Source organism: Lutra lutra, chromosome 8, assembly GCF_902655055.1.
Source record: "Lutra lutra chromosome 8, mLutLut1.2, whole genome shotgun sequence".
In the NCBI taxonomy this organism is placed as follows: Eukaryota; Metazoa; Chordata; class Mammalia; order Carnivora; family Mustelidae; genus Lutra; species Lutra lutra.
The window spans coordinates 11,844,458-11,872,241 of record NC_062285.1 but is presented as its reverse complement, the minus strand read 5'-3'; the positions used below and the strand labels follow the sequence as shown (position 1 = coordinate 11,872,241).

The 27,784-nt window shown below is 37.5% G+C and overlaps 1 protein-coding gene and 1 pseudogene across 2 annotated transcripts in view; one reads left to right on the top strand and one right to left on the bottom strand.

Moving 5' to 3' along the window:
- The window catches only part of ODAD2 (outer dynein arm docking complex subunit 2), a 204,830-nt gene that overhangs the window by 9,222 nt on the left and 167,824 nt on the right, over positions 1–27,784 (top strand). The window contains exons 3-10 of one of the 2 annotated variants that reach the window (XM_047743313.1): positions 2,070–2,227; positions 4,340–4,532; positions 5,384–5,490; positions 5,678–5,814; positions 8,127–8,243; positions 21,123–21,325; positions 22,676–22,774; positions 25,638–25,785. In XM_047743313.1, coding sequence (XP_047599269.1) covers positions 2,070–2,227; positions 4,340–4,532; positions 5,384–5,490; positions 5,678–5,814; positions 8,127–8,243; positions 21,123–21,325; positions 22,676–22,774; positions 25,638–25,785 — 1,162 coding nt within the window. Of the gene's footprint in view, positions 1–2,069; positions 2,228–4,339; positions 4,533–5,383; positions 5,491–5,677; positions 5,815–7,825; positions 7,907–8,126; positions 8,244–21,122; positions 21,326–22,675; positions 22,775–25,637; positions 25,786–27,784 lie in introns of those variants that run through there. The other variant, XM_047743314.1, reaches the window with a different exon arrangement.
- Positions 11,654–11,769, bottom strand: LOC125108026 (uncharacterized; annotated as a pseudogene).

Sequence of the window (27,784 nt, the reverse complement as noted above, 5' to 3'; positions counted from 1 at the left end):
GAGCGCTTTCTTCAGGCATTAGAAACTGTGAGCCCAGAAACAAACCTGCTCTTCCATATCCTCCCTATAGTTGGCGTTCAGTTCCTAGTGCTCTGCGAGTTACAGGTTTCAAGGCAGTGGGAGCAATGAAATATGTGTCCTGCGCCCTTGACTTCTCCCATTTCTCACCAGGAGTTTCACCTTCTCGAGTTCAGTGGCTTGATATTGTTGGCATTTAGTCAGCTTATAACTTAGTCTTGTCATCATCCACTTAGCATGCATGGCCAGCCCGGTACAAACCTTTGAGAAATCGCCTCGATCCCCTAGACATTTTTCCAAAAGCTTCATTTTAGAGAAAACACACATTCTGTATCCAACACACAGCACTGGTCAGTCTAGAAATCTTTTATTCATTTATTCCTCTTCTATTTATTGAGCTCCTTCTGTGTGCAGTTACTATGTAAGTTACTGCGCATACAGCAGTGGGCAAAGACAGGTAAAAGTCCCTGTCTCAGCCTCCTATTGCTGCTGTAACAAATTATCACACACTCAGTGGCTTAAAATGCAGATTTAATCGCTCATGGTTCTGGAGGCGAAAGACTAAAATGAATCTATAGGGTTAAAATCAAGGTGTCCACGGGGCTGTGTTCCTTCTGGGGGCTGGAGGAAAGTCCATACTTGCCTTTTCTAGCTTCTGGCTACCTGCGTTCCCAGGCTCCTGGGTCTGTGTTACTCTGACCTCTGCTTTCATGTCACGTCGGCTCTTCTGACTTGACCCTCCTGTATATTTCAGAATCTTCCCACCTCAAGCTCCTTAACTTAACCCATTTTTATATTCCCTTTTGCCACGTGAGGCAACACATTTATGGGTTTCGGGGTTTAGGACATGGACGTGTTTGGGGAGCCACCATTCTGCCTCCCACATTCTCTATGCTCTTGTTCCCTTTCTAGTGAAATAGTGCTCTTAGTAGATCTGAGTCTAAGCCTGTCAGGCTTACTGTTTCTGATGAACTGGCAAAATTCCACATCTGCTTATCTGCATTACACTGTGAAATATGTTATATCAGTTCTCAAGATGAGAACAGTTTTGCCAGGGATATCCATATATAATAAAAACTTAGGCAGTTTAGTTAATGTTGCAAGTGGTAGAAACCTACAAAAATATGACTGCCATAAAAACATCTTAATACCGTTTTAATGCCGACCTAAAAAATAATTAAAATGGACAGAAACACAAATCTAAGGGACTCAGTAACTTCTGATCAGGACAAGTCCATTTAGAAAAACTGCTTATTATCCTAAAGTAAACCAAATTAGGGGGTTTAGAGTGGGAAAAGCAGTCCACAGAGGGAATCTAGTTTGTTTCCTCTATTTTTTTTTAATAGCTTTTTGTTCATAAACACAGAGTAGCCAAGAAAATTCCTAACCACTAATTACTGTGGTGTAAATTTTATATAACTTTAGAAATCCCCAAAACATGAATGGTCCTGTAGAACCAGTGATTTTTTTTTTTTTTTTTACAAGATCTCCAACACATTGTTAGAAAAACAAAAAACAAAAACTGTGATTGAGTTCATGTAAGTATTCCAGAAACTTGCTAAAGTTTTCCTTCCTGGATATCTTGTGTGGCTCTCTGCGGTCGCCAGTAAGGCTGAGAACTTAAGGGTCTGAGTGTGGGCCAAGGTAGGAAAAGAGATGGGTTTCTCACCAGAAATATTTATATTTTGTGGGTTTTTTTTTTTAAGATTTTATTTATTTGACAGAGAGAGAGATCACAAGCAGATGGAGAGGAAGGCAGAGAGAGAGAGAGAGAGAAGCAGGCTTCTTGCTGAGCAGAGAGCCCGATGTGGGACTCGATCCCAGGACCCTGAGATCATGACCTGAGCCGAAGGCAGCGGCTTAACCCACCGAGCCACCCAGGCGCCCGTATATATTTTGTGTTTTTTAATGAGACCTGGGAATAATCTGTCGAAATGTCTTGCATTTAACTTCACTAGCATCTGGGTAATCTTAAGCTTTCAATACATATTTATTAATTTGTGTATGTATGTATATATGTATGCATGTATTTTTTGAATTTATTTTCCTAGTGAAACAACAGTCAAATCAGAAGAAGTCGATAAAGATGGGCAGCCCTTGCTGTTCCTCTCTGTGCCCCACATTAAGATCAGGAGCTTCGGGCAGCTGTCCCGCTTCTTGCTTACTGCAAAAGATACAAAACTGAAGGAAGCACAGGCCTGTATCGAAGGTGATATCTACGCTCCTGTCTGTGATTTGATTTGGTTTCTTTTAGAAACACAATCTTGGGGGGAGGTCATTTGTTACAGCCTCTTAGAAAAAGTTCCATGACCTAAAAGGTTAAAAGTCCTATGTTCCACTTCAAAAACCTGTCATTCATTTTTCTTGGCCGAATGTCCTGCTCATATCCAGTTTCCACTTTAAAACGAAAAGGGCTAATACTTGGCCACTAGCAAGCTTCTAGATTTCTCTAATTTTAGCATGTGGTTTAAAGAGAGGCTTCCTAGCTTCTGTGAAGGACCGGCGGCCTGTAGCCTTTGAGGTCCACATGGGAATGAAGACAGATTAGCAAGGGCATCCCTGGAAAACCCCCTCCACTCAGCTCTGCTTGGAAGGATGGTGCTGTGTTTCCTCTCCAGTGAATGGAGCAGAGATAGTGCAGAATAATCTCACTTTCCGTTGGTCTCAGTCCTGTTCCACTGTGGGCTGCATAGGTTTCTGTGAATAGTTTCTTTCATTCAATGGGAAGTGTTTTTCCTCTTAGCTAAGGATGTAGATTTCATTATTGTCTAAGCCTCTAACATGCAAAAAGGAATTGATCAATTGCCTGCTGTAATGGTACTCTCAATTTTTCTTATGAATAGAAATACTTAACAGTAGATAATGATGTCATCTGCATGTCTTGCTTCTTTGGAATCGTGTGACTAGAAGGTCCCAAACATGAGGTGCCTGGGTCCCACCTCCCATCATTCTTCACTGTGTCTACTGCTGTGACACGGCAAGATGATCCTTAAAAAAAAAAAAAAAAAAAAAAAAATTGTGAACCTTAGGACAGCACCCTTTTCTTATCTCTTGCCTACTCTTCTTTATTAGGATATCTGTACATCATAGCTACTCTGCTGAGGAGGAATGAAATCTTAAGAGTAAAGCTGAATTCAAAGGGATTGTTAATAGCATCAGATTCAATTTTAAATAGGAACCTAATACATAGACTGGCTGTTATAGATCTGGTTTGGCTAAATGTTTATCCTCTGCTGTGTTTTGTCCTTTAAGAGTTCTAGGTCCAACTCTCAGTTTTGGGTCTAAATTCCATGGTACATGGTAATTTGGAGGTCAGGTTTCTGTCTTTCCCACAAATAATTCTATTTCCTTTTACATGAGTCTTTAGGAAATGACTGCCATAAGGGTAAGTTGAGATGCTCAGGAAGTGGGTGATTCCTAGATCTCCTTTCCCTGCCCCTCCCCTCCTGTGGGCTTTTTTAAGAGACCCTACGTCTTTTCTGCTATTTCCTGGTGCCACAGTCCACTTCCTGTTGCAGAGCTACTGCTCTTCTCTTCATATCAATCAGATCGAGTTTTCTGGACTACTCCTATAGGCCCTTTCTCCCTCCCGCACATATACTTCATCTTACCTAAATTCCCCCTTCCCAAATAAGGCTTTGCCCCCTTCTTCCTCACTTGCAACATCATGGTTCTTTGGCTTTTACCAAATTCTGTTTTCAGCCTCTCTAGGGTAGACTTTCACACCTATGTCAGCCTCGATCATGAGTTAGGATTGAAGTCTTTCAGTGTAACTTTGGTATGTGTGTAAGTACTGGCCAGACTTGTTTTTCCTACTCGAACATCAAAAGGCACTGAAAATAAAAGCAGTTTGAACAGGTGGGAAAGACTGGCAGTAGGTCTGTAGACTGAAAGAAACACGCAGTTTTGGAAAGAAAGCATTTGTGAACACTGAGCACTGGTTCGCCTGCACACACACAGTTCTACTGATGATTCTCCTAAGACTAGTATTTCTCTATCTTCAGATCAATCCTGAATATGTTAATTGAATGCCCATGCTGGACAATGCTCCATAGTCAACTAAAAAAAAGGATGTCTTGTTCTCTGTCTCGTTAGATGATAGTTGGTACTTCAGCAAAAGGCGGGGCCTCTCCAGGACTACAAGAAAGCTCCTAAATACAGCAGAATCTGAAAAGTAGAGTTGGGTTCAAATCAGGCCCATCAGAGAAAAGCTTAATGAAAGATGCACATTTGGGTGGGCTTCCGAGGATGTTGTAGTCTTTATGTTTCTTGCAACAGAAGACAAAGAGGGTCATTTTTATTTATTTACTTGTTTGATCAGCTAACAGAGATCCCGTAACAAAAATCCTGGGTTTGGATTATAATGCAATGAAAGATGACACATCCGTAGTGAATATTCTTGATAAAATCACCAAAGATGGAGATCCCGAAAGTGAGATTAAAATGAAGCTTGGCGTGCTGCTCAAGCACCTGGATCTGCACCTACTGAATCATTCTCTGAAACATATTTCACTGTGAGTCTTTTAGAGAAAAGAAACCTCTAACAACTAGTTACAAATTATGCTTTCAGACTTTTTTTTTTTTAAACACACAAAAAATAAAGTATGGAAGTTATTGCGACTGATTTAACATTAATCTCTCTTAAGATTTCTTTGAGAGAGAGAGAGTGTGCTCGTGTGCATGCGGGGGGTGGGGGATGAGGGAGAAGAAGATAGAGAATTTACACAAATTCTTCGCTAAGCTCAGAGCCTGACGCAGGGCGGGATCTCAGGACCCTGAGATCATGATTTGAGCCAAAATCAAGTCGAACACTTCACCAACTGAGCCACCCAGGTGCCCCTTAACATTACATTTTATTGGAATAAGATTTTAGTTTATTGCATGGATTTCTAATTCTAAAACTTAAACATTTGCAGTTAGCATTGCTAAAGCTTTCTGTGGGCGTTTACCTGATTTTGAGGACATGAAATGGCCTTGTTATTTTCAGTCTGCTCAGACTACCAGATAAATGATTAAATAGTAATGCAAATATCACGTAGAGTTTGTAAATTTTAAAACTTGTTCATTTTTCTAGGTTTTTTCCCCCTAGTATTCTAGTATTACCACTAAGAAATCAGGTGACTATTTAAATGAGTATATTTAATGTTGTGTTAAATATGAATCACTGATCTCTTGATGTTTTGACAGTGTTGTAAGATTATAACACGGCTTAAAGCCAACTGCAATCTTTTAGTTGTTGTATAATTTGACTACAGTTTTAATTATAAAAAATAATACACCCCCTCCCCAAAATGGAATATTTTCATGTGTTTTCTGGGGATTCTCTTGTGGAGTGTTAAAATGAATTTCTTACCGTTCATTTCAGAGAAATATGTTTAAACCCAGCAATTGTTAAGAACGATATAGAACGGCTGAAACATCTCTCAGGGAAAGGAGAACAAACCGTGTTGGAATCTATCGACTACACCTCAGGTTCATATTATTCTCATAATTTGTTGTGTGTTATGTACACTAATGATCACTTCCAAATACTTCACTAGCTACATTAGGGTTGAATATTTGAAAAAATGAAATATATGACTATAATCATATTTATTTTTTTAAAGCCAACGTATTTTATGTTTGGAGCTCCTTTTAACTCATCGATGATTGGTTTCAGATTATGAATTTTCGAATGGATGCCGAGCCCCACCTTGGAGACAGATTCACGGGGAAATTTGTTATGTGGTGGTGAAACCACATGATGTTGACACTCTCTGCGTTACTTGTAGTGCCGAAGGAGTATTTTTAAATGGTGTAAGTAATTTTTTAAGAACCATGTTGACTTTGGAGCTTAGCTCCGTCTCTGTTAAACGCAGGCCCATCTCCAGGACTGAATCCCGACGGCCACAGAAAATGCAATACTGTTCTGTGGGATTGACGCAGATCACTTTGCTATGTGTTTGCTGAGCAAATCCAAAATAGTTTCAGAATTAGCTCCAGTGTTCTCCATTGTAGGTCATTAAATCGGTCTTCTAAGAAATGCCTTTCAGAGGGACCCACGCCACTTTATAAAATGAAAACCTCCTTAACAGTCAGTTCACTGATTAGTTATATGAGTATTAGGGGAAAGAAAAGGAGGCCTGAGGTAACACAGGAGCAACAACCATAGCTTTTACCCTAAGACTGGAGGGACAAAGGGAAGGGGAAGCCTTAAAATGTGGGAGTTTGGCGGAAGTGCCCCATGAAGCTGGAACCCAGATGTCTAGTGAGGTGGCATCACTGGGCCGTGCTGGAATCTTAGGATCTCAGAAGATGGACCTTGCAGAGCTGGGACTTAGACCTCTGAGCCGTGGACCCTGCTTACATTGGTGATGGTCTCTTGGGAGATGGCCTCCCCTCCCCCATAAACTGGAACCCCTATCTGTGAGGAACAGTAACTTCCAGGCTGTGCTGGTCCCCTTGGAGCTCTGCAGGTCTCCATGAACCTGGCACCCAGACCTCTGAGGAGAGCAATGCCCAATTAGCGCTGCTACCTCGGGCTCACAGGACGATCTTTGCAGAACTGGCAGAGCTGAGACCCAGACCTTTGAAGATGGAGCCCTGGTCAGCTTATAGTGGTATTTCTGAGGAACCTTAATGAGGCAGGTTCTGGGAGTGTAGGGAAAAAACCCTGGGAACTTGAGCCAGCTGTTGCTACTGGAAGCAGCTGCCACTGCCAGGGGCGAAGAGCTGCTGCTGGGTTGAGGCTAACAGGAACAGTAGGCAAGAGGGAAGCAGCATGTCCCTTTCTCCCTCCTCCAGGTTTTCAGTCTCCCTTTTACTTCCTGCTGACCTAAGCTGGCAAAGGAGAAACACAGCGTGACAGATTCCCAGCCCTGAGCATCACTAAGCAGAGCGAGAGGCTTCTGAACCTTCTACATTAAAAATTTTAATTTTGAGCCTCATACTTGCTCACTGAACTTAACTAGGAGCCCGGCTTTCTCCTTGGCCAGACCCTGCCCTTGGTGTCTTCAGTGTAATTTGGGGCCACATAGGCAACATCTGCAGGGAGAACCCAAATCCTGAATGGGGTCCCTTTATCACAGGGGACTGTTTGGAGCATGGCTACTTCGTGGTTTAGTTTGTCATCAAAATGCTGGTGCCACTTTCTTGATGACCAGCAGGCATCTGTGACATGCCTTGTGCTTTTCTTCTCAGAACGACACTGTGCCTTATGTCTGCACAGAGAAGGGAGACAACCTCAATCAGATTTTGCTTCCGGTTTGTTTTGATACTCTAAGAAAGTGAAATTTCAGTTTAGAAAATCAGAGACTTTGACTTTCTAGAGTGGGGGGGCAAGGAGACTTTGTTTCTATCAAAGTCTATTGACGTACGTATAACTTTGTTTTGGAAATCTCTAAGCGTTCCTCTTATTTTCAAAAATGAAAGGAACATGAAACTATTCAGTAATTACAACAAAATGTGTAACGTGTGAGAGTTACATGGGTATGTGTGATGTTTTGTATATATGTGGTTATGTATATAGATAACAGACTACAGTTTTTTACATATGCATTTGATTAAGGCAGAACCAAATCTTTCCTGTTAGGGTAGGCAAGCAAATGAAAATGAGGAAAGGAAAGAGATGAAAAGAAAGAGGTACAGACACAAAGGGTGGAGGGACAGATGGTTACATGGAGGCTCTAAGTCTAGAAAATACACCTACAGCAACAGCATTATATACAGAACAAGAGCAGAGTGTGACAAACAGAGGCTTTTCTGTGGTGGCATTCTAACCTTGGGGCCTTTTATGACTTCATCAGCGGTTCTTGAAGTCATAATGCTTTTTTTGCATGAGGAGGGTACAGAGGGAAGAAAGCTCTCGATTCTTTGCCAACTAGCAAAGTGCCTTACATGCATATAGGAGGTACTCAGTTAAGGCATGCTGGATGGAGGGATGGATGGTTGGATGGATGGACAGACAGATGGATAATTTTAAGAGGGAAGGGTTTTTGCCTGTATTTTTGATGTCTAAAGACTACTACATGGATCGTTGATAGAAGAAAACAGTATGTGGGCTTGGGTCGCGATGTATTGATCAGGTTCAGTAAATAACTAATGATAGCACCAACATTTTTCTCCCAAAGGGCAAAACAGATGATGAGGGCGGAATTAATTATGAAAGAAAAAGTGAAATTTATAAAGACCTTGTCACATTTTTAAAAGAAAAATCAGCAAAATTCTTGGAAAATATGTCGAAACAGGTAAGTTTATAGACTTTTGAAATTTCATAGCATAGTGTTACTTGACTAAACTTTCTGTTGAGAGTAATTCTGCCTTTTTTTTGGCCTCTGCTTCTAATTTTTAGAGTGTTTTTCACAGTAGTTTACAAAATAAGAAGTATTTTAAGTGGAGTACTTCCAGAAAGTTTCTGATTCTCTTTAGGTAATAGGTGTAAAATATTTCAGATTGCTTCCTAAGTAGCACTTTTCATCTTCCCTTTTGAATTAATAACACTGAGAACAAAGGAGTCAGCCCTATTAAAGAAGCCTATATGTTTTGATTATTTTTTACCCTTTCTGGGCATCCCATGATTATTACCTAATTGGATTGTCTCAATAAGTGTGTCAACTGGATATGCATAAGAACTGGGCTTCCTTTGTATCTTTCATGGTTTTTGAAATAATGTTGGATGAAGAAATCAGCTAATATAGTTGTAAAATAAAATTTTGATTGAAGGTGATGTGGGTAAGAAAAAATATGCAAGAAATACTAATATGATACACTTGAGCTCCAGGCTGATTCTCAAGACGTCAGTTCCACAAACCCCCCCATCAGATCATTTATCCTGTCCATTGCTTTCCTTCTGACCCCGCCACTTCCAGAGCATTCTATTTTCTTACTATACTGCTGCTGCTCTTGTCCTAAAACTTCTCTTTGTCAATGTGCTGGGACCTTTTTTTTTTTTTTTTTTTTTTTTTTTGGAAATTTCCTGATGTTTGATCACCTATTTCCTGGACTCCAGTTTTTCTTTGTTGTTGTCATAAAATACCTATACAAAACAAAATTTGCCATTTTGACCACTTTGTATATCACCAAGTGCCATTAATTACGTTCATAATGTGCAACCAATACTACTGTCTATTTCCAAATTTTTTTCATCATCTCCAACTAAAACTCTGTTCTGATTAAGCAGTAACTTCCTCCTTCCCCAGCTCCTAGGAACCTCTAATCTACTCTCCGTCTTTATAAATTTGCCTTTTCTATGTATCTCAAAGAGTGGAATCATACAATATTTGTCCTTTGCTTATTTAATTTAGCATAATCTTTTCAAGGTCCATCTATGTAGAATGTGTCAGAACTTCATTCCCTGGGGATATGACCACATTTTGTTTATCTATTCGTTTACTGATGGACACTTGCTTTGTTTCCACTTTTTGATTACAGTGAAAAATGCTATAAATATTGGCATCCAAGTATCTGAGTCCCTGTTTCAGTTTTGGAGGGTATATATCTAGAGGTGGAATTTCTGGGTCATATGGTAATTCTGTTTTTAACTCTTAGAGGAATTGCCAAACTGTTTCTACCTAGACTGAACTATTTTATATTCCTGTATGAGGATTCCAGTTTCTCCACATTCTCACCAATACTTGTTATTATCTGTGTGTGTGTTTGTGTGTTTATTATAGACCTCTTAGTAAGTATGAAGTGTGGTATCCTATTGTATTTTTGATTTGCGTTTCCCTAGTGATTAGTGATGTTAAGCATATTTTCATGTGCTTATTTAGCATTTTTTTTTTTTAAGAAATGCCTATTTAAGTTCTTTGCCCATTTAAAAAAATGGGTTGTCTTTTCATTGTTGAGTTGTAGGAATTCTTTATGTATTGTGGATATCAATCCCTTATCAGATAGAATATTTGCAAATATTTTCTCCCATTCTGTGGGTTGTCTTTTCATTCATCTTGATAGTGTCCTTTGATCCACAAACATTTTTAAGTTTCATAAAGTCCAGTGAAAATATTTTTGTTGCCTGAATTTCTGGTACAGTACTTAGGAAACCATTGTCAAATCCAATGTCATGAAGATTTGTCTCTGTTTTTTTTTTTTTTTAAATTTCATGGTTTTTGCTCTTAAATTTAGGGACAAAGAGCCCTTAAATTTAGGTCTTTGATTTATTCTGAGTTAAGTTTTGTAGATGGTATGAGTATAGTAAGGATAGAGTTTCATTCTTTTGCTTATAGATATTCAGTTTTCCTAGCACCATTTGTTGAAGAGATTGTTCTTTCCCCCATTGAATGGTCTTGGCATCCTTGTTGTAAATCAATTTACCATAGATGTAGGGGATTATATTTGGACTCTCAATTCTCTTCTATCTTGTCTATCCATATACAAGTCCCATACTATTTTGACTACTATATCTTTGTGGTAGTTTTGAAATTGAGAAGTATAAGTCCTCAGACTTTGTTGGTGTTTTTCAAGACTGTTTTAGCTATTTGGGCTCCCTTTACTTCCTATATAAATCTTAGGTTTGGTTTTACCATTTCTGCACAAAACAGCATTGGGATTTTGATAGAGATTATACTGAATTTGTAGAATGCTTTGTATAGCATTGTCCTCTTAATATTAATTTTTTCAATTCATGAACATGGAGTGTCTTTCCATTTGTTTTTGTCTCCTTTAATTTTTTTCAACAGTATTTTATAGTTTTGTGTCAAGTCTTTTGCCCTTGGTTAAATTTATTTCTAAACATTTTATTCTTTTTGATGCTATTATAAATAGAATTGTTTCCTTAATTTCTGTTCTAATTGTTCACAGCTAGTGTGGAGAAAGAGAAATGATTTTTGAGTGTTTAAATCAGATCTGGCTCTTTTGAAAGTGAAATTCAAAGTCAAATCTTGCAAGTTTACCAAATTTATTGATTAACTCTTTTTTTTTTTTTTTTTTTAATCTTTAGGTCTTTCTTTTTCTTTACTGTTTTCCTTCTTTGGGGTTCCTGGCTGGCTCAGTTGGTTAAGCATCTGCCTTTGGCTCAGGTCGTGATCTCAGAGTCCTGATATCAAGTCCCACATTGGGCTCTCTGCTCAGTGCAGATTCTGCTTCACCCCCTCCCTCTCATGTGCTCTCTCTCTCTCTCACTCTCTCTTTCAAATAAATATGATCTTTAAAAAAAATTTTCCTTTAACGTGGACTCCACGTGGATCCCAACCCAGGGTTTGAACTTATAACTGAGATCAAGCGTCAGACACTTGACTGAGCCACCCATGTACCCCAGTCTTTAGTTCTTTCTATGTATAAGATCATGTCATCTGCAAACAGAGATAGTTTTACTTCTTCTTTTTCAATTTGGATGTTTTTAGAATTTTTCTTGCCTAATTACTATGGCTAGACCTTTTAGGCCTGTGTTGAATAGAAGCAGTGAAAGCTAGCTCCTTGTCTTATTCCTGATATTGGGGGAAAAATCTTTCAGGATTTTGCCACTAAATGTGATGTTATCTGTGGGCTTTTCATATATGGCCTTTATTATTTTGAGGAGGTTCCCTTCCATTTAGTTTTCCTTTTGTTGGTGTACCCCATAATTTTTGGTGGAGCTTCCTGAGTGAAGGAAGCACATAACAGGGAAAAAAATTGAAGGTTAACATGTGAAATATCTTTATTTTTCTCTCTCAGTTATTGTTTCTATAATGATAGTTCAAAAATAATTTTTACTTAGAATTTTCAATTAGCAATAATCAGCAATAATCACGCCTCGGATAAACCTCATTGGCTACAATACTGCCACTGCGCAAAGCTTTACTTAGAATTTTAAAGGCATTTTTTTCCTATGTGGCCTGTCTGTTTTGACTTTTCTCATCTAAAAGCCTTTAGGATCTTCTCTTATTCAGGATGTTCTGTAATTTTCATGATGATATGGTTGGTGCTGATTTTGTTTGTTTTTCATTAATGAGGACATATGTCCTTCAGATCTAGAAAAATACTTTTTTGGAATCACATTTTTAATCATTCTTTCCTTTCTGTTCTCTTTGCTCTCTTTCTGAGACTTACTAACTGAATGTTGGGCCTTTGAGACTCATTCTCTGATTTTCTTTTCTGTTGCCCACATTTTGTAAATATTCTTTTACTTTATCTTCAAAACATTGTATGTATCTTTAAAATTTAAGCTCTCGTATTTTCAACATTTTGTTTTTGGGTGTTTTTCTCTACCTATCCTATGTTTTCCTTTCTCTTGGGTAAAAGCTAGGAGTAAAACAGCAAGGTCATAGGGTAGCTGTATCTTTAACTTCTTAAGCAATTCATAAACTGTTTTCCAAAGCAGTTGTATTATTTTACATACATACTGGCAATGTATGAGAATTCCAGGTCTTCTGCATATTTGTCAATAATTGGTATGGTCAATCCTCTGATTTAGACATTCTAATAGATGTGTGTACTGGTATTCCACTGGGTTTTAATTTGCATTTCTTGAATGCATTCTTTCATATGCTTATTTTGCTACTCTTATATTATATATGATAATGTGTCTATTACAATTTTTTGCCCAGTTTTTTATTAGGTTGTTTGATAGTTGTGAAAGATCTTTATATATACTCTTGGCTTACGTATTCTGTCAGATATATGACTTGTAAGTATTTTCTTCCACTTTGTGGCTTGTCATTTCATTCTCTAACCCATGTCTTCCAAAAAGCAAGTGTCCTTAATTCTGATGAAGTCCAACTTACTAATTTTTTCTTTATAACATTATACCTGATAAAGCTTTGCCAAACTCAGAGTCACAAAGGTTTTCTCCAATTTCTTTTTCTAGATGTTTTCAAATGTTAGGTTTTACATTTAGGCTTTTTAAAATTTATTTTTGTACATGATATAAGGCATGGATCAAAGTTCTTTTCTTTTTCATATTAATATCTAGTTGTTCCAATGCCATTTGTTGAAAAAATATCCTTTCTCCATTGAATTACCTTTATGCCTTTCTCAAAAATCAGTTGTCTATTTGTGTGGGTGTATTTCTGTTCCAGTGATTTGTCTATTTTGCCAGTACCACAATGTCTGATTACTGTAGCTTTATAATAAATCTTGAAGTCAGGTAGTATAAATTCTCCAATGTTCTCCTTTTTCAAACTTGTTTGGGTATTTTACATCTTTTGCAACTCCATTAGAATGTTAGGGTCAGTTCGTCAATTTCTTCATGAAAAGCCTGAGAGAATTATAGTTGAGACTATGATTAGTCTATAGTTTAATTTGGAAAGAGCTAATGTCTTGACAACACTGAGGTTTCCAATCTATGAACAGAGTATGTCTTTCCATCTGTTTAGGTCTTTCATTTTCTCAGCAATATTTTGTAACCTTCAGTGCACAGGTCTTGCACATCCCTTATGAAACCTACCTGTAAATATTTCATATTTTAGAGGCGTTAAAAAGAAAACTACAGGCTCAAAATGGCATCACTTAGGCCAAGTCAACATCCAAGAATTATATTATTATATATTTTATAATATATATTATTATTATATTATTTATATCTACATAACTGCCGTTTCAGCCACCCAGGAGTATAACCCATAACCAGCCAACTGCAGCTGCCCAGTCTATCCCAAGAAATTTACTGATTTACCCCTTCTGCTCCTTGTAGGAGGGTACCCTTGCCTAAATAATACATTCCTTGCTAATAAATTCCTTTTTTTAATGCTCTCTGCCTTTAAAAACCTTTCTTTTTTTTAGTTCTGTGGAGCATCTCTTTGCTTGCTAGACAGGATGCTGCTGGATTCATGAATCAATTCATAAAACCCGTTAAATCTTCAACCTTACTCTGTTGAATGTTTATTTAACAAGGGCTATGAGTAATGGTAGTTTTAAAATTTCAATTTGTGTTATGTTTCTATTAAATAAAAATACACTTGATTGTTATATATTGCTTTCATATTCTGAAACACTTATTAATTCTAGTGTCTGCTTTGTAGATCCCAGAGGGTTTCCTTATGTAGATGATCATATTGTCTGTGTATAAAGATCATTTTGCCTCTTCCTTTCCAAACTCAGTTCCTTTTTTTTCCTTTCCTTAATGCACTAGCTGGAACCTCTAGTACAAAATTATATGGAAGTAGTCTCTTGTTCCCAGTGGTAAAGGGAAAACTTTCAGTTTCTTACTATTAAGTATGATGTTAGCTGTAGCTTTCTCACAGATGAAATTTTTAAGGTTAAAGAAGTTCCCCTCTATTTCATATTGTTGAGAACTTTTATTAGGAATGGATATTGAATAAAAACAGAGAAGGAGACAAATCCTAAGAGTCTCTTAACTACAGGAAACAAACTCAGGGTTGCTGGAGGGGAGATGGATGGGGGGAGTGGGGTAACTGGGTGATGGGCATTAAGGAGGGCACTGGATGAGATGAGTACTGGGTGTTATATGCAACTGATGAATTACTTATTTCTACCCTGAAATCAGTAAGACACTATATGTTAACTAACTTGAATTTAAATAAAGCCCCAAAAAAGTAATGGATATTGGATTTTATTGAGTGATTACCTATTGAGATAATAGTGGTTTTTTTTTCTTTTTTAGTTTATGTAGTAAATTACACTGATGAGTTTTCAAACATAAACTAACCTTATCTTCCCAGAATAAATCTTATTTGTTCAGGATGTAGTATCGTTTTTATATATTATGGGATCTAACTTGCTAAGATTTTAAGTTTCACATCTACATAAGGTTATTAGTGTGTAATTTTCTTTAATATCTTTGGTTTTGGTTATCAGAGTGATACTGGCCTTCTAGAATGAGTTGGGTAGTTTTTTTTCCTCTGCAATTTCTGGTAGAGTTTATGCAGAATTGGTATTGTTTCTTTCTTACATGTTTGGTAGTGAAGCCATCAGGGCCTGGAGTGTCCTTTGTAGGTAAGTTTTTAAACAACAGATTTCAATGTCTTCAATAGTGAGAGCCATGCTGTTATCTGTTTCTTCTCGAGGGAGTTTTGGTAGATTGTCTTTATTTATTTATTTTTTTGTACTGGGATAAAGTACCCATAACCTTTGCTGTGTTAACCATTTTATTTTTTTAATTTAAGTAATCTCTACCCCCAGTGTGGGACTCGAACATACAACCCTAAGATTAAGAGCAATGTGCTCTACTATCTGAGCCAGCCAGGCACCCTGGTCTTCTTTAAAGGAAATTCTCCATTTCATCTAAGTTGTCAAATTTATGGTCATAACCTTGTTGGTAGTTATTCTTCCATCTTTGGTAGCTATTGTTACCTCTCTTATTTCTGATACTGGTCATTGGTGTTTTGTTTTTTCTTGATCCATCTGGATAGAGGTGTCTTGATTTTCTCAATTTCCTCCAGAGACTTAGCTTTTAGTTTCATTAATTTATCTTGGTTGTTTTTTTCCCCCGACTTCACATTGGTATTTATTATTTCTTCTCTTATTTTTACTTTGTAGATTAAAATGTGGTTTTTGATGGTTAGGTCTCCCACATTTTTGCTGATTTTCTAGCAGTCGTTGGAGAAAGGTTTTGAAATATTTCAACTATAATTGTGGATTTGTCGGATCTTTCTTTTAGTTCTGTTTTTGTTTTTCCAGCTCTGTATATGCATTTAAGATTGCTATATCTTCTTGATAGACGGATCACTTTATCATTATGTGATGTCCCTCTCTCTCCTTGGTAATTTTTCTTTATCTGGAGTCTACTTTTATTGGATACTTTTATAGCTATTCCGCCTTGCTTTTTTTTTTTTTTTTTTAATTTTATTTATTTGACAGAGATCACAAGTAGGCAGAGAGGCAGGCAGAGAGAGAGGAGGAAGCAGGTTCCCTGCCAAGCAAAGAGCCTGATGTGGGACTTGATCCCAGGACCCGGAGATCATGACCTAAGCCAAAGGCAGAGGCTTAACCCACTAAGCCACCCAGGTGCCCCCCGCCTTGCTTTTAACTACTGTTTGCATGTTATATCTTTCTCCTCCTATTACTTTCAAGCTACCTATATTGTTATACTTGAAGTGAGTTTCTGGTAGATAGCATTCAGTTCAGTTGTTTTTAAAATAAATTTGTGGGGCACCTGGGTGGCTCAGTGGGTTAAGCCTCTGCCTTCAGCTCAGGTCATGATCTCAGGGTCCTGGGATTGAGTCCGGCATCGGGCTCTCTGCTCAGCAGAGAGACTGCTTCCTCCTCTCTCTCTGCCTGCCTCTCTGCCTATTTGTGATCTCTGTCAAATAAATAAATAAAATCTTAAAAATAAAATAAAATAAATTTGCAAAACTCTATCTACTGGTGTATTTAGATCATTTACGTTTAATTATTGATATGTTAGGGTTTACACTTGCTAGTTTACTTTGGTTTCTGTTCCATTTAGTTTTTGTTTTTGTTTTTCCCCTGCATTTCAGTGGATTACTTGAACATTTTTTAGAATTCTACTTTAATTTCCTGGCGATTCGCAGACCTGTACCCCTGGGGATAAAAATATATGTTTATAAAAAATAAAATTTAAAAAAATAAAAAAAAATTCTACTTTAATTTATCCATAGTGTCTTGGTGTACCTCTCTCTATAGATTTTTGTGCCTGTGTTTACTGTGGGTATTGTACCATATCATGCATGCATAGTTAATTGTAATCTGCTGTTTGACATTATACCATTTCGAGTGAAGCATAGAAACCATGTCTCCTTCAAACAGTAATTGCATATGACTCAATCCCTTGCTACTCCTGATGTGTCACAAAAAGAAAAACTGTCATCATACTCTTCCTTTGCAAATATACTACATGAGAATTTGTCATTTCTCTTTCAACATAAACTCGTTGCAAAAGCTCTAATACTATTACACTGATGAGACTGAAAAAATAAATACTGTTTTAATACCAAGAAAAGGAAATCATATCTTCTTTTGAATCTTCTTACCCTCTCTTACTTGTAATTGTTTTTATTTCTTCTATATACATTGATAACTGTAAGAGACATTGTTTTGCTTCAACCATCAAACCTAGAAAACTCAAGAGCAGAGTGAAAGTATTTCGCCACACTTTTATTCTTTTCCATTGTTCTTTTCTGCTGTTGTAATTTTTCTTCTTTTATCATCATGCGTCTTGGCATGGATTTCTTTGAGTTCGTTTGTTTAGGATTTCCTCAGCTTCTTGCATCTGAGATTTATGTCTTTTTCCAAGTTTAAGAAAATTTCACATCTTGTTAGAATACATTTTTAGTCTGACTCTCTCCCTCCTCTCTTTCTGTTACTCTGATGACATGAATTTTGGAATTTTTGTTATAGTCTCACAGATCTTGAGGCTCTGTTCATTTTTTTTCCCAATGAATTTCCCCCTTTTTATTCATACTGGATAATTTCGTGGGAGCTCATGGATTCTTCCCCTCTGTCCTCGCCATCATATTGCTAGGCCTATCCCAGTGAGTTTTATTTTAGCTTATACATTTCAAAATTTCTTTTTGGTTGTTTTTCATATCTTCTGTTTAATTGTTGAGGCTTTCTAGTTTTTTATTTGTTTCAAGTCTTCATAATTGCTCACTAAAGCATATAAAATATGATGGCTGCTTTAAATTCTTATCAGATTTTTCCAACATCTATTTCATCTTGGTATAAGCTTTATCCTGTGGATCATCCTTTCTCCTTCAAGTTGTGATCTTCCTGGTTCTTTGTAGGATGAGTGATCTTTTATTATCTTGGACATTTGGGGCCATATGTTGTGAAATTCTGGTTTTTATTTAAATCTTTTGTTTTAACAGGCCTTCTTCGGCACTTCACTGGCGGAGTCTGGGGGTTCTGTGAAGTCTGAGTTCTTCACTTATTTTCCATTGACAACTCTGGTGGTGTAGGCTGCCTCATTACCATTGGAGACGGGTAGAAATTCAGTTTCCATGAAGCTTACTCTGACACTACCCTGGCTGGGAGGGAGCGGGTGCCTTCTTACATTCTTTCCATGGGGTTTCCACTTAACCCATGGGAGATGATCCCATTGCTACTTGGAGGTGATGACTTTATTGCATCTCTTGAGATGATCACATGATTATCCTTTTGTCTGTTGATGAGCATTTACATTGATTTTTGTGTATTGAACTAACATTCAACCCTGGGATAATATCCCACTTAATCATTATGGCTTACCCTGTTTGATATTGCTGGATGAAATTTAGTAATATTTTACTGAGGACATTTGCATCTATAATCATGAAGGATGTGGGTTAGTAGTTATCTTCTAATACCTTTGTCTGGTTTTGGTATCTAGGCAATGTGGCCTCAGAAAATGAACTGGGAAATAATTCATTTATATTTCTTCTTTTTGGAATTCTTTGTGTAGATTGGGTATTATTTTTCTTAAATGTTGATAGAATTTGCCAGTGAACCCATCTGTACCTGGAGCTTTCCTTGTTGGAGTATTTTTATACTGAGAATTTGATTTCTTTGATATATAACTATTCAGATTTCCTTTTTTTTTTTTTTTTTTTTTGTTGAGCTTTGGTAGTTTGTGTGTTTTGATGAATTCATACATTTTATCTAACTTATCTAATTTATTGGCCTCAAAAAACATTCCATTATTATCCTTTAATGTCTGGAAGATCTTTTGTGATGACCCCTCTTTCATTTCTAATATGGGTCATTTGAGTTTTCTTTCTTTTTATTTTTGATTAGTCTGCAAAGAAGTGATTGATCTTTTTTTAAAGATTTTATTTATTTATTTGACAGAGGCAGAGAGACAGAGAGGGAACACAAGCAGGGGGAGTGGGAGAGAGAGAAACAGGCTCCCTGCTGAGTAGGGAACCCGATAGGGAGCTGATCCCAGGACCCTGAGATCATGACCTGAGTCAGAGGCAGAAGCCTAACAACTGAGCCACCCAAGCACCTGAAGTGATCAATTTTATTAAAAGAACAGCTATTTGTTTCATTGATTGTCTTTATGTTTGGCTGCTTTCCTTTTTATTTCTGGTCTTTATGATTTTTTCCTTCTGATTTTTTTAGGTTTAATTTGCTCTTATTTAACCGCTTAATGCTTAAGCTCTTAATTAGCCATTGACTTGAGACCTTTATTTTTTCTTATATAAAGTTTTATTCTGTAAATTTCCTTATAAATACTACATAAACTACATCCCACAGATTTTGATATATTTTCATGCAAATTAATATATCTGAAGATTTTCCAGTTACCTTTCTTTTACTGATTTCTAGTTTAATTCCATTGTATTAAGAGAAGATCTTTTGTATGATTTTAGTCCTATTAGCTTTGTGAATGTTTTATACCCAGAATGTGGTCATTTTGGGTGATTCTTTTTTTGTGTACATTTGAGAAGAATGTAAGTTCTGCTGCTGTTGTGTAGTACATTGTATAACTGTTTTGTCAATTTGGTTGATAGTATTACTAAGGTATTCTATATTATTAATTTTTATGTACTTATTTTATTGATTACTGAGCAAGGAGTTTTGAAATCTCATAATTGTGGATTTACTTTTGCTTTATGTATATTGAAGTTCTGTTGTTTGGTGAATACACAAAGTTGTGTTGACTCTGTTGTTATGTATCTCCCTTTTTAGGTCTGATAGTATTTATTTTGAAGTCCATTTTGTTTGATTTTTAATGTAGTCACTCCTGCATTTTTTGATTGTTGGTTGCATGGAAAGTGGGTTTTTTAATACCACAAATACTTGGTTTTCCTTTTTCATCCAGTCTGATGATTTAACTGAAGTTTTAAAATCATTTTTATTTAATGTAATTAGTGATAGAGTTGAATTTATTTTATTATTTATTTTTTTTTTCTTAAAGATTTTATTTATTTGACAGACAGAGATCACAAGTAGGCAGAGAGGCAGGCAGAGAGAAAGGAGGAAGCAGGCTCCCTGCAAGCAGAGAGCCCGATGTGGGGCTCGATCCCAGGACCCCAAGATCATGACCTGAGCCAAAGACAGAGGCTTTAACCCACTGACCCACCCAGGTGCCCTGATAGAGTTGAATTTAAATTTACTGTCTTCTTGTTTCTTATTTGTCCCATTTGTTCCTTGTTCTTTTTTCCTCTTTTTCTGCCCTTTTTGTATTAATTGAGCTTTTAGAAAGGATTCTATTTTATTTATGTTGTTTGTCAGTTATACTTCTTAAAAGTTTCATGGTTGCTGCCCTCGGGCATTTAATGTATATCTCTAGTTTATCCTGTCCAACTTTAAATGCTATCTTACAGTTTCACGACTAGTTTAAGAACCTTACATGGTGCACCTTCAATGCCTCTTCCTTCCCTTGGCATTATTGTCATGCATTTTACTTTTGCATGGTATTAACTCCTCAACACATTGATACTATTCTTTTATTAATATGTTCAATTAGCCAACATAGAGCACGTCATTAATTTTTGATGTAGTTTTCGGCGACTCATTAGTTGCATATAACACCCAGTGCTCATCACAACACATGTCCTCCTTACTGTTTTTGCATTAGAGAGTCAATTGTATTTTAGAATGATCAAAAACAGCTCAAAGAATTTCTACAGATATTCATTTCTCTGTGTGGATGTGGTATGATACTCTTTCTGGTATGATATTCCTTCTGAATGAAGAACTTCATGGACATTTCTCTAGCACGGGCCTTCTGGCAGTGAATTCTCTGCTTTTGTTCATCAATGAAAGTCTTATTTTGTCTTTATTTTTTGAAAGCTTTTTTTTTTCTCTCTTTAGAATTTTGAGTTGACAGGTCTTTTGTTTTAATACTTTAAAGGCCTCATTCTCTTTTCTTTTGACTTGCATTGTTTTGGATAAGTCTCTTTTAATTGTTTTGTTTCTGCCTCTGTGTCTTCTGTCTCTGGCAAGATATTCTCTTTATCCTTGGTTTCAGCAATTTGTACGTGATGTGTCCCCATCAATACACTGAGTTTAGATTTTTCTGGTGGTGGTGAGCAGGAATAGGTCCAGCCCTGCCGTTGTACCCTTATGTGCTGCAGCAGGGGGAGGGGGAGGCGAGCTTAGGAACATCACATTTCTGTCAGACTAGCTCCAACAGAGACCAGAATCCTAAGGTGACCCTTCCCCAGCGTATGTCCTAAGCAGCACAAGTTAGATGCGTCAGTGACTTCCTTTTCTGAAGTTATCACCAGTGTTAATTTTCAGATAGCACCAGATAATTCAGAAGCGATATCACTGTAAAAATTATTTTTGTTTTTTTGTACATAAAGGATGTTAGATTCAGTGAAGAATTGAAAAAAGAAAAGGAGCTTGAGGAGGCACCTAAAAAGGAAGAAGAACCCACCCTTCAGAAAGCTCTTCCTGCTTCAGGCAAGAGTGTGCTGGAGAAGAACCAAATTAATTTTGGGAAGAGTCAAATGACCAAAAGATTAGAGCCAAGTTTAAACTGGAAGGCCACTGTTGATTTCAAAGAGTATGTAGAAATTTGCACAAGGGGTTTTCGGATACATCCTCAGTAACCATGTTTGCCTAACTTTTAGCTTAGATTTATGTCACATCAATAGAGTACAGAGGAGATACATCTCCCTCCAAAATGCAGGTCGATCCCTACCCTCTTCTCTTCATATTCCAGGTAGAAGGACTTGGCATGAAGAGGGTCACATGTGGGCACTCAGTCAGGGCAAATGTCACGTGAAAAAGATGATAAAAGACACGGAGAAATCTCACAGGCCATGTAAACACAGCAGTAGGGACCTGATTAAGTAAGTTCTAGGAGAATTTAGAAGGATTAAAATTATGTGAAGTTAATCAGGGAAGTCTTGAGAGAGACAGTGTCTTGTCTCTTAACAGAACTTTTAAGAAAATACCATGGAAAAGCTAGAGCCTCCCAAAATTAACAGGCCTAAGTGAAGTGGACACTGATTTGATGAATGTCTGACAGATACAAGACTAGGTCCATTTAGGCCCTCTATAAATAAGCACCAACGCACAAATTAACGCCCGGTGTGACCTCAAGGCCAGAGCGGTCCGAAGTGCCTCGAGCACTTCTGAAATTAGCAGAGAGGCTTACCGGTTTCAGCCTATTTTTAATGTTCCATGCAGTCACCTGATTGGGTTAAGAAAGAACGGCCTTCCAGCTGGTCACACGGGACCCTCACCTGCAGGGATTGAGAACCGCAGGCTGATCACGTTTTGCAAGCAAACCCAGAGAGCAGGCTTGAAGAAGTCCCGGGGAAAGAGGAGACGCTCTCACTCCTCTAATTCTCATCAATTTTGAGCTGTTTGATCTTTGTGACTCTATTTGAAGGAGTGGGAAAATGACACATAAATGGGCGGCTCTGTTACCTGGGAGGTGAATTTTTAAAATACCCTTTCCCAGGTGCTGACATTCTTCAATTATGAATTTACCTAAAAGCGATGTGCCAAGGCCCGTGCTAAACCTGGGAACAGCAGATCCAGACCAGATCCAGGCACTGCCTCGGAGTTGGGTGGGGACGGGAAGAGACCAGGCAGCTCTCTCCCAGGGCATGAAGCACTGAGAGTAGAAGGCTCAGAGTGGCGGATCTGCACAATGACAGCCACCTGTTCCTCATAAAAGAAATGGGGGGCGAAATGTTCCTCCACTATAGAAAGTACATGGCTGTGCTGGAAAGACAGAAGGGGCCTCGCAGGTGTCAGATGGGGCTGGAACTCGTGTAGTTTTCTGTATTGGGAGAACACATCCCTGGGGTGCATGAAAACAGTGGGATCTTTGTATACATTTCTATGTTTAATTTCCTATTACTCCACATAAATTAATTTAAAAAAGTTAATGTATTTGCAGTCACAAAAACGTACTGAGAGAGAGCCAAGAGGAAAGACACGGGGGAAGACTTGAAAGGTCTGGACCACTTGTTTCCGCAGGAAGAGCACAGTTAGTCCGGTAAGTGTCTGTTAACATGAGCCCTTCTTTAAAGCCTGACCTAGTTAACATGCACAGGACTAGTGTTCTTTCCATTAGAGCAGAGTCCTCAGACACCTGTATTGACAGCTACTAGTTATGATAATATTGAAAATCTTTAAATGCACTTACAAGATAACCTCTTAGTGAAGAGTTCTTTGAAAGACAGGGAGCTATGGATATAACCTGGTGCTGTTGGAGTGTTCTAGAAGTGTGGATTAAATCACATTGCTTGGTGGTGTTGATTTCTTTTATCTCGTAGCTTTTCAGTCCAGTTGTCCCATAAATTAATGAGAGCGTAGTACTGAAGTCTCCAACTATAACGGCAATTTTTCTGTTTCTCCTTTTAGTTCTATTTTTGCTTCATGCATTTTGCAGCTCTGTTGTTTGGTGTGTACATGTTTGGGATTAATATGTCTCCGTGATTATGTAATTTCCCTCTATGTCCCTTGTTGTTTTTCTTTTTATTGATGTCGACTTAATTCAATATTATATAGCCACTTCTGCTTTCTTTGATTGCTTGCATGGTCATTTTTTTTTCCTCCTTTTCTTACAAACTAATAATATTGTATCATTATATTTGAAATGAGTTCCCTGTAGGTAGCATTTGGTTGGTTCCCTTTTTCTTTTTGGTTTATTAAGCTAAACTCTATCAATTGGTGTATTTAGGTCATTTACCTTCAATGTCATTATTATGTTAGGGCTTGAATTTGTCATTATATATATTTTTTTCTGTTCATTCTTTCTGTTTTTGCATTCTGTGATTTTCTTTCTCTCCCTCCTTTCTCTCTAACCCCCTCTTCCATGAAAGTCTTTTTAAATCTATTCCATTTTGGAGCATGGTAAGAGAATGGGTAATTTTTAACAATTTTTGAGATTCTATGATTCTCTTAGTTCTTCTAGATCTTATTGAAATCTTAGGTTTTAGCAGGCCTTCTCTGATACCACATTTGTGGGATAAGGTGTGTGCTGCCTCCTCAGCTTAGACAAGGAATTACAAGTTTTCAAGTAGGCCTTTATTGACCCTTGGGGAGGTGGGTGAGGGGCTCCTCATTATTTCTGAGTGGTAATGGAAGTTCAAGCTCTGTGGATACCACCCTGTCTGTGAGAGGGAGGAACACCCTGTTAATTTGTCAGTGGGGGTTGGGGTTGGTGAAAGTCCTGACTCGGCATTAGGCCTCCTCTGATACCACCCAACGTGGGGATTAGAGAGCTTTGGTGTAGTCTGACAAAGTTAGAACACCAAGCTCTCTGCTTGGCCATTGCTCACAGAAGTGGGGTTAGGCCACAGTGTTTTCTGTGGTGTTGACTAGAATAGATCATTTGTTGCCTAAAAGTTTTCTGTCTTATTAAGTTGCTCTTTTTCTCCTCCTCTGAAAAGAAAGAGCAGGCTTTTCTTAGGTCATTTTTTTCCCGTGCCCACTGGTGTTTCTGCCTCACCCTCTTCTCTAGTACCCAATCTGGGATATATGAGACAAAAAGAAAATCCAAGTAACTCACCATTGTGTTGCTCCTCCAGTCCGCAGATCTCGATATAGTCTTTCTTCTTCTTTCTACCTGTTAGAACCCTCTCATGTTTGTTTTATATACAATATCCAGGATTTTTATGTACTTAGTGGGAGGATTAAGGAAAAGTATATCTACTTCATCTTTTCTGAAATAAATGGCCATAAGTGTTTCAATTTTAAATCAAATTTTAGTGAGTCAGAGAAGCCTAGAGTGATAGATAAGGGTAAAGGGGTAGTGTATCCAAGCAACAACCATGACTCTGACAAAAATTAGAACTTCTCCATATTTCTTCTCGCTTAAGGGGATATAATTATGTGGGAGAGAAGTATTTCTTAAGGTGGAGTCCCTAGCTCAAAGAAATATTGAGGTTTGCTTCTTTTTACCTCCTGAATGTATGGTTGCTATGGGGCAGGACAGGATGGGAACCTTATAAAATAGGAAAAGCCATTTAAATTTAAAGGTCAACAGATCCATCAATGAAAAAAGAGAACAGCTTTCCTCTGGGGTACTGATTTTTTTAATGTGATGTGCACTAAACTCAGTGCGCCCTGCTCTTAACTCCAGAAGCTTTTTAGTCTAAGGGAAAGTACGTTTACAGATTCTCCAGAGAATACAGGTTAATTTAGAATATATTTCGATCTCCTACCTTTGAATTACGTTACACTGATTCTTGTCAGCCTTATCTACCAGATTTTGCTCTGTAACGGACCCAGGTTTCCTGCCATTTGTTGAACCAGAGAATACATTACCCTGACCCCCATCACGTGGCTTGCTGAATTGACAGGCACTTCAGTTCGGGACTGCAGTTTCTCTCCACTGCAGCCCAGACGGCACGACGGTGCCATTCTGCATGACTCTCTCTGCCACAGCACCTTTGAGAAATTTTTTAAAAAGCAGAGAATGTTAAAAACTGGTGAAACTCAATATTTAATTGTATTGTCTCAATTCAATAAGTGAACTTAAATAAATACAAATACAATTCAATAACTAAATTTAAGTAAATATAAACACAAATAACCCAGGTTATGTAGCCACTATGTCTGGTGCCGCCCTTTTGTAGAGCACAGCCATTGGACATGTACTTGATGCCCTTGTACATTTCTTACTATTTTCCTTATTGTTATCGCATGCACAGCGATAATAATGACCTGTACCTGGTATAGAGGCGGGTTCATTCATCTCCTCACTTAGATCTTACCAAAGATCTTCTAGAACTCAGAAGGTGTTGGTATCTTTTTCATTGCTTATGTTCATGTTGCTGAAATATTAATGATCATAACCACATCCATGTTGTAGCCTAAATATATTTATTACATGTGGTTGTTATTGTTCTTAGTAAGAGTGCTGAGAAGATTGAGGAGATTATCAGTGAGAGCTCCTCAGAGAGTGAGGAAGATGAAGAACCACCTGATCATCGTCAGGAAGCAAATGCAGATTTGCCATCGGAATATTGGCAAATTCAAAAGCTGGTGAAATATTTAAAGGTAAGACAGACCTTTCGTATTGTGTTCACAATGATTATTTTAATTCTTCTGCCAAAAATGTATATTCTGCTTCCAAGCTTATTATGTTTCTTTCAAATAAGGGTAGTAAAATCCCCTGTTACTAAGTGTGCCTGGGGGAAGGTCTAATTACCCTGAGGATAACAAGGTTAATTCTCATGGAGCAGCCAGGATGCCTGGTACCAGCCCTCTCCCCTGGGCCACAGTAGTGAGCAGATACTGACTTAACCACCATTTTACAACTTGTAGTATAGGGTGGCAGCAAGAGCTTGGATTTTTTTGAAGCTGGACTACAACTAAATTCTAGGCTGTGTCACTTACTAGCAGTATGGCTATTGGTTGTGGTTTTGAGCCTTATTTTTCTTAACCTATGGAATAAAGTTAATACCTGCCCTATAGGAATTCTTTAGGGTTGGAAACATATTTGAAAGATGAGGCAGGGGCGCCTGGGTGGCTCAGTGGGTTAAAACCTCTGCCTTTGGCTCAAGTCATGATCCCAGGGTCCTGGGATTGAGCCCCACATCGGGCTTTCTACTCTGCAGGGAGCCTGCTTCCTCCTCCCTCTCTCTCTCTGCCTGCCTCTCTGCCTACTTGTGATCTCTGTCTGTCAAATAAATAAATAAAATCTTTAAAAAAAAAAGAAAAGAAAAAGAAAGATGAGGCATAATGTTTGGTACATTGTAGGTGCTTAAGATATGTATCAGTTCCATTTCATTACTCTCAATGTAACATGTATGAAAACATGTTACATAATAATGGCCTATATAATGTATTTAAGACTTGAATATGAGCAGGGCAAGGGAAATGATTTGCCAAAACCCAGATTAATATTAATGGATAACTGATAACTGATACTGTAATGTCTAGGGTAGGCCAAGTCTAAAGCTGTAGTTGAGAAGTACTTGTAAAGACAACATTTTTAGTTACCTCATATTTCCTCCAGCTTTTCTACGTCTTTGCTCAAATGAACCAAGGGCATTCACGGTGGCTTTGCATATGTAAAGATATTTATGTGACTCTTAAATTACCCTTAGGTAATTTCTGATGTCTTTGAGGTCCTTCAAAGCTGACAGGTAAAATAGTTTATATGCACATTTTTGTGAATTCAGCAAACATCCTCTGCATGGACACAGCCTAATAGCTGAGAAAAGTTCCTTTTGCAAGAAAAATATGCCCCCTTTCTTAGCATGACCCCAGCTGCAATTCCCTGCATTTCTCAGAAAAAAAAAATCTGTTTTCCTGAATCTTGAATCCAAGAAAAATTAGTCAAGAAATTGGGAGATTGGGAAAAGCTATTCTAATTCTCCATCGCGACATAGATTTCAATGGCCAAACCAGACTCTGGGCAAGCAAATAAAATATTTGCATTGTTAAAAAAAAAAAAAAACCAGGAGCTTCTATGAAGCAAATCCTAATGCCCACCTTGGCTATACTTTTGAAAGCTTCTTAACAATTTGACCAATGTCAGTGCAAAATAAAAGAAATTTTTTTTGTGTGTTTGGAATATTTGTCGTGAAACAAAAATCAAGACCATTGGGATAGTTAATGTTTTGTTTTAAAATTTCATCTTCTAATAATAATATCTTATAAATAGTAAATATTTTTAGATCATCTTTCACTTTTAAAATGGCTTTGACTTGGGATTTTGTGGTAATTTTGCCCTGTTTTAGTATTATCAGATATCAGGTAGAGGTCATTTTTACATGTTATTGCAATTGATACATTTAAGGGTTTTTTTTTTTATTTTTAATAGAAAAATCTCTGAAATTTTTAGCATCTTGATCACAAAAAAATGATTTACTGTTTATTATTATGGAAAATGTTCACTATTATGGTCATCATTATTACCTAAAAGCATACAAATAAAATTTGAGAAAAGACATGGAATTAATTATTTCAAGAATTCCTGAGAATTTGGGGGAATTTTGATTTCTTGTTCCAGGAGCTTGAATATTCATACCTATCGGGAATTTGGAAATTC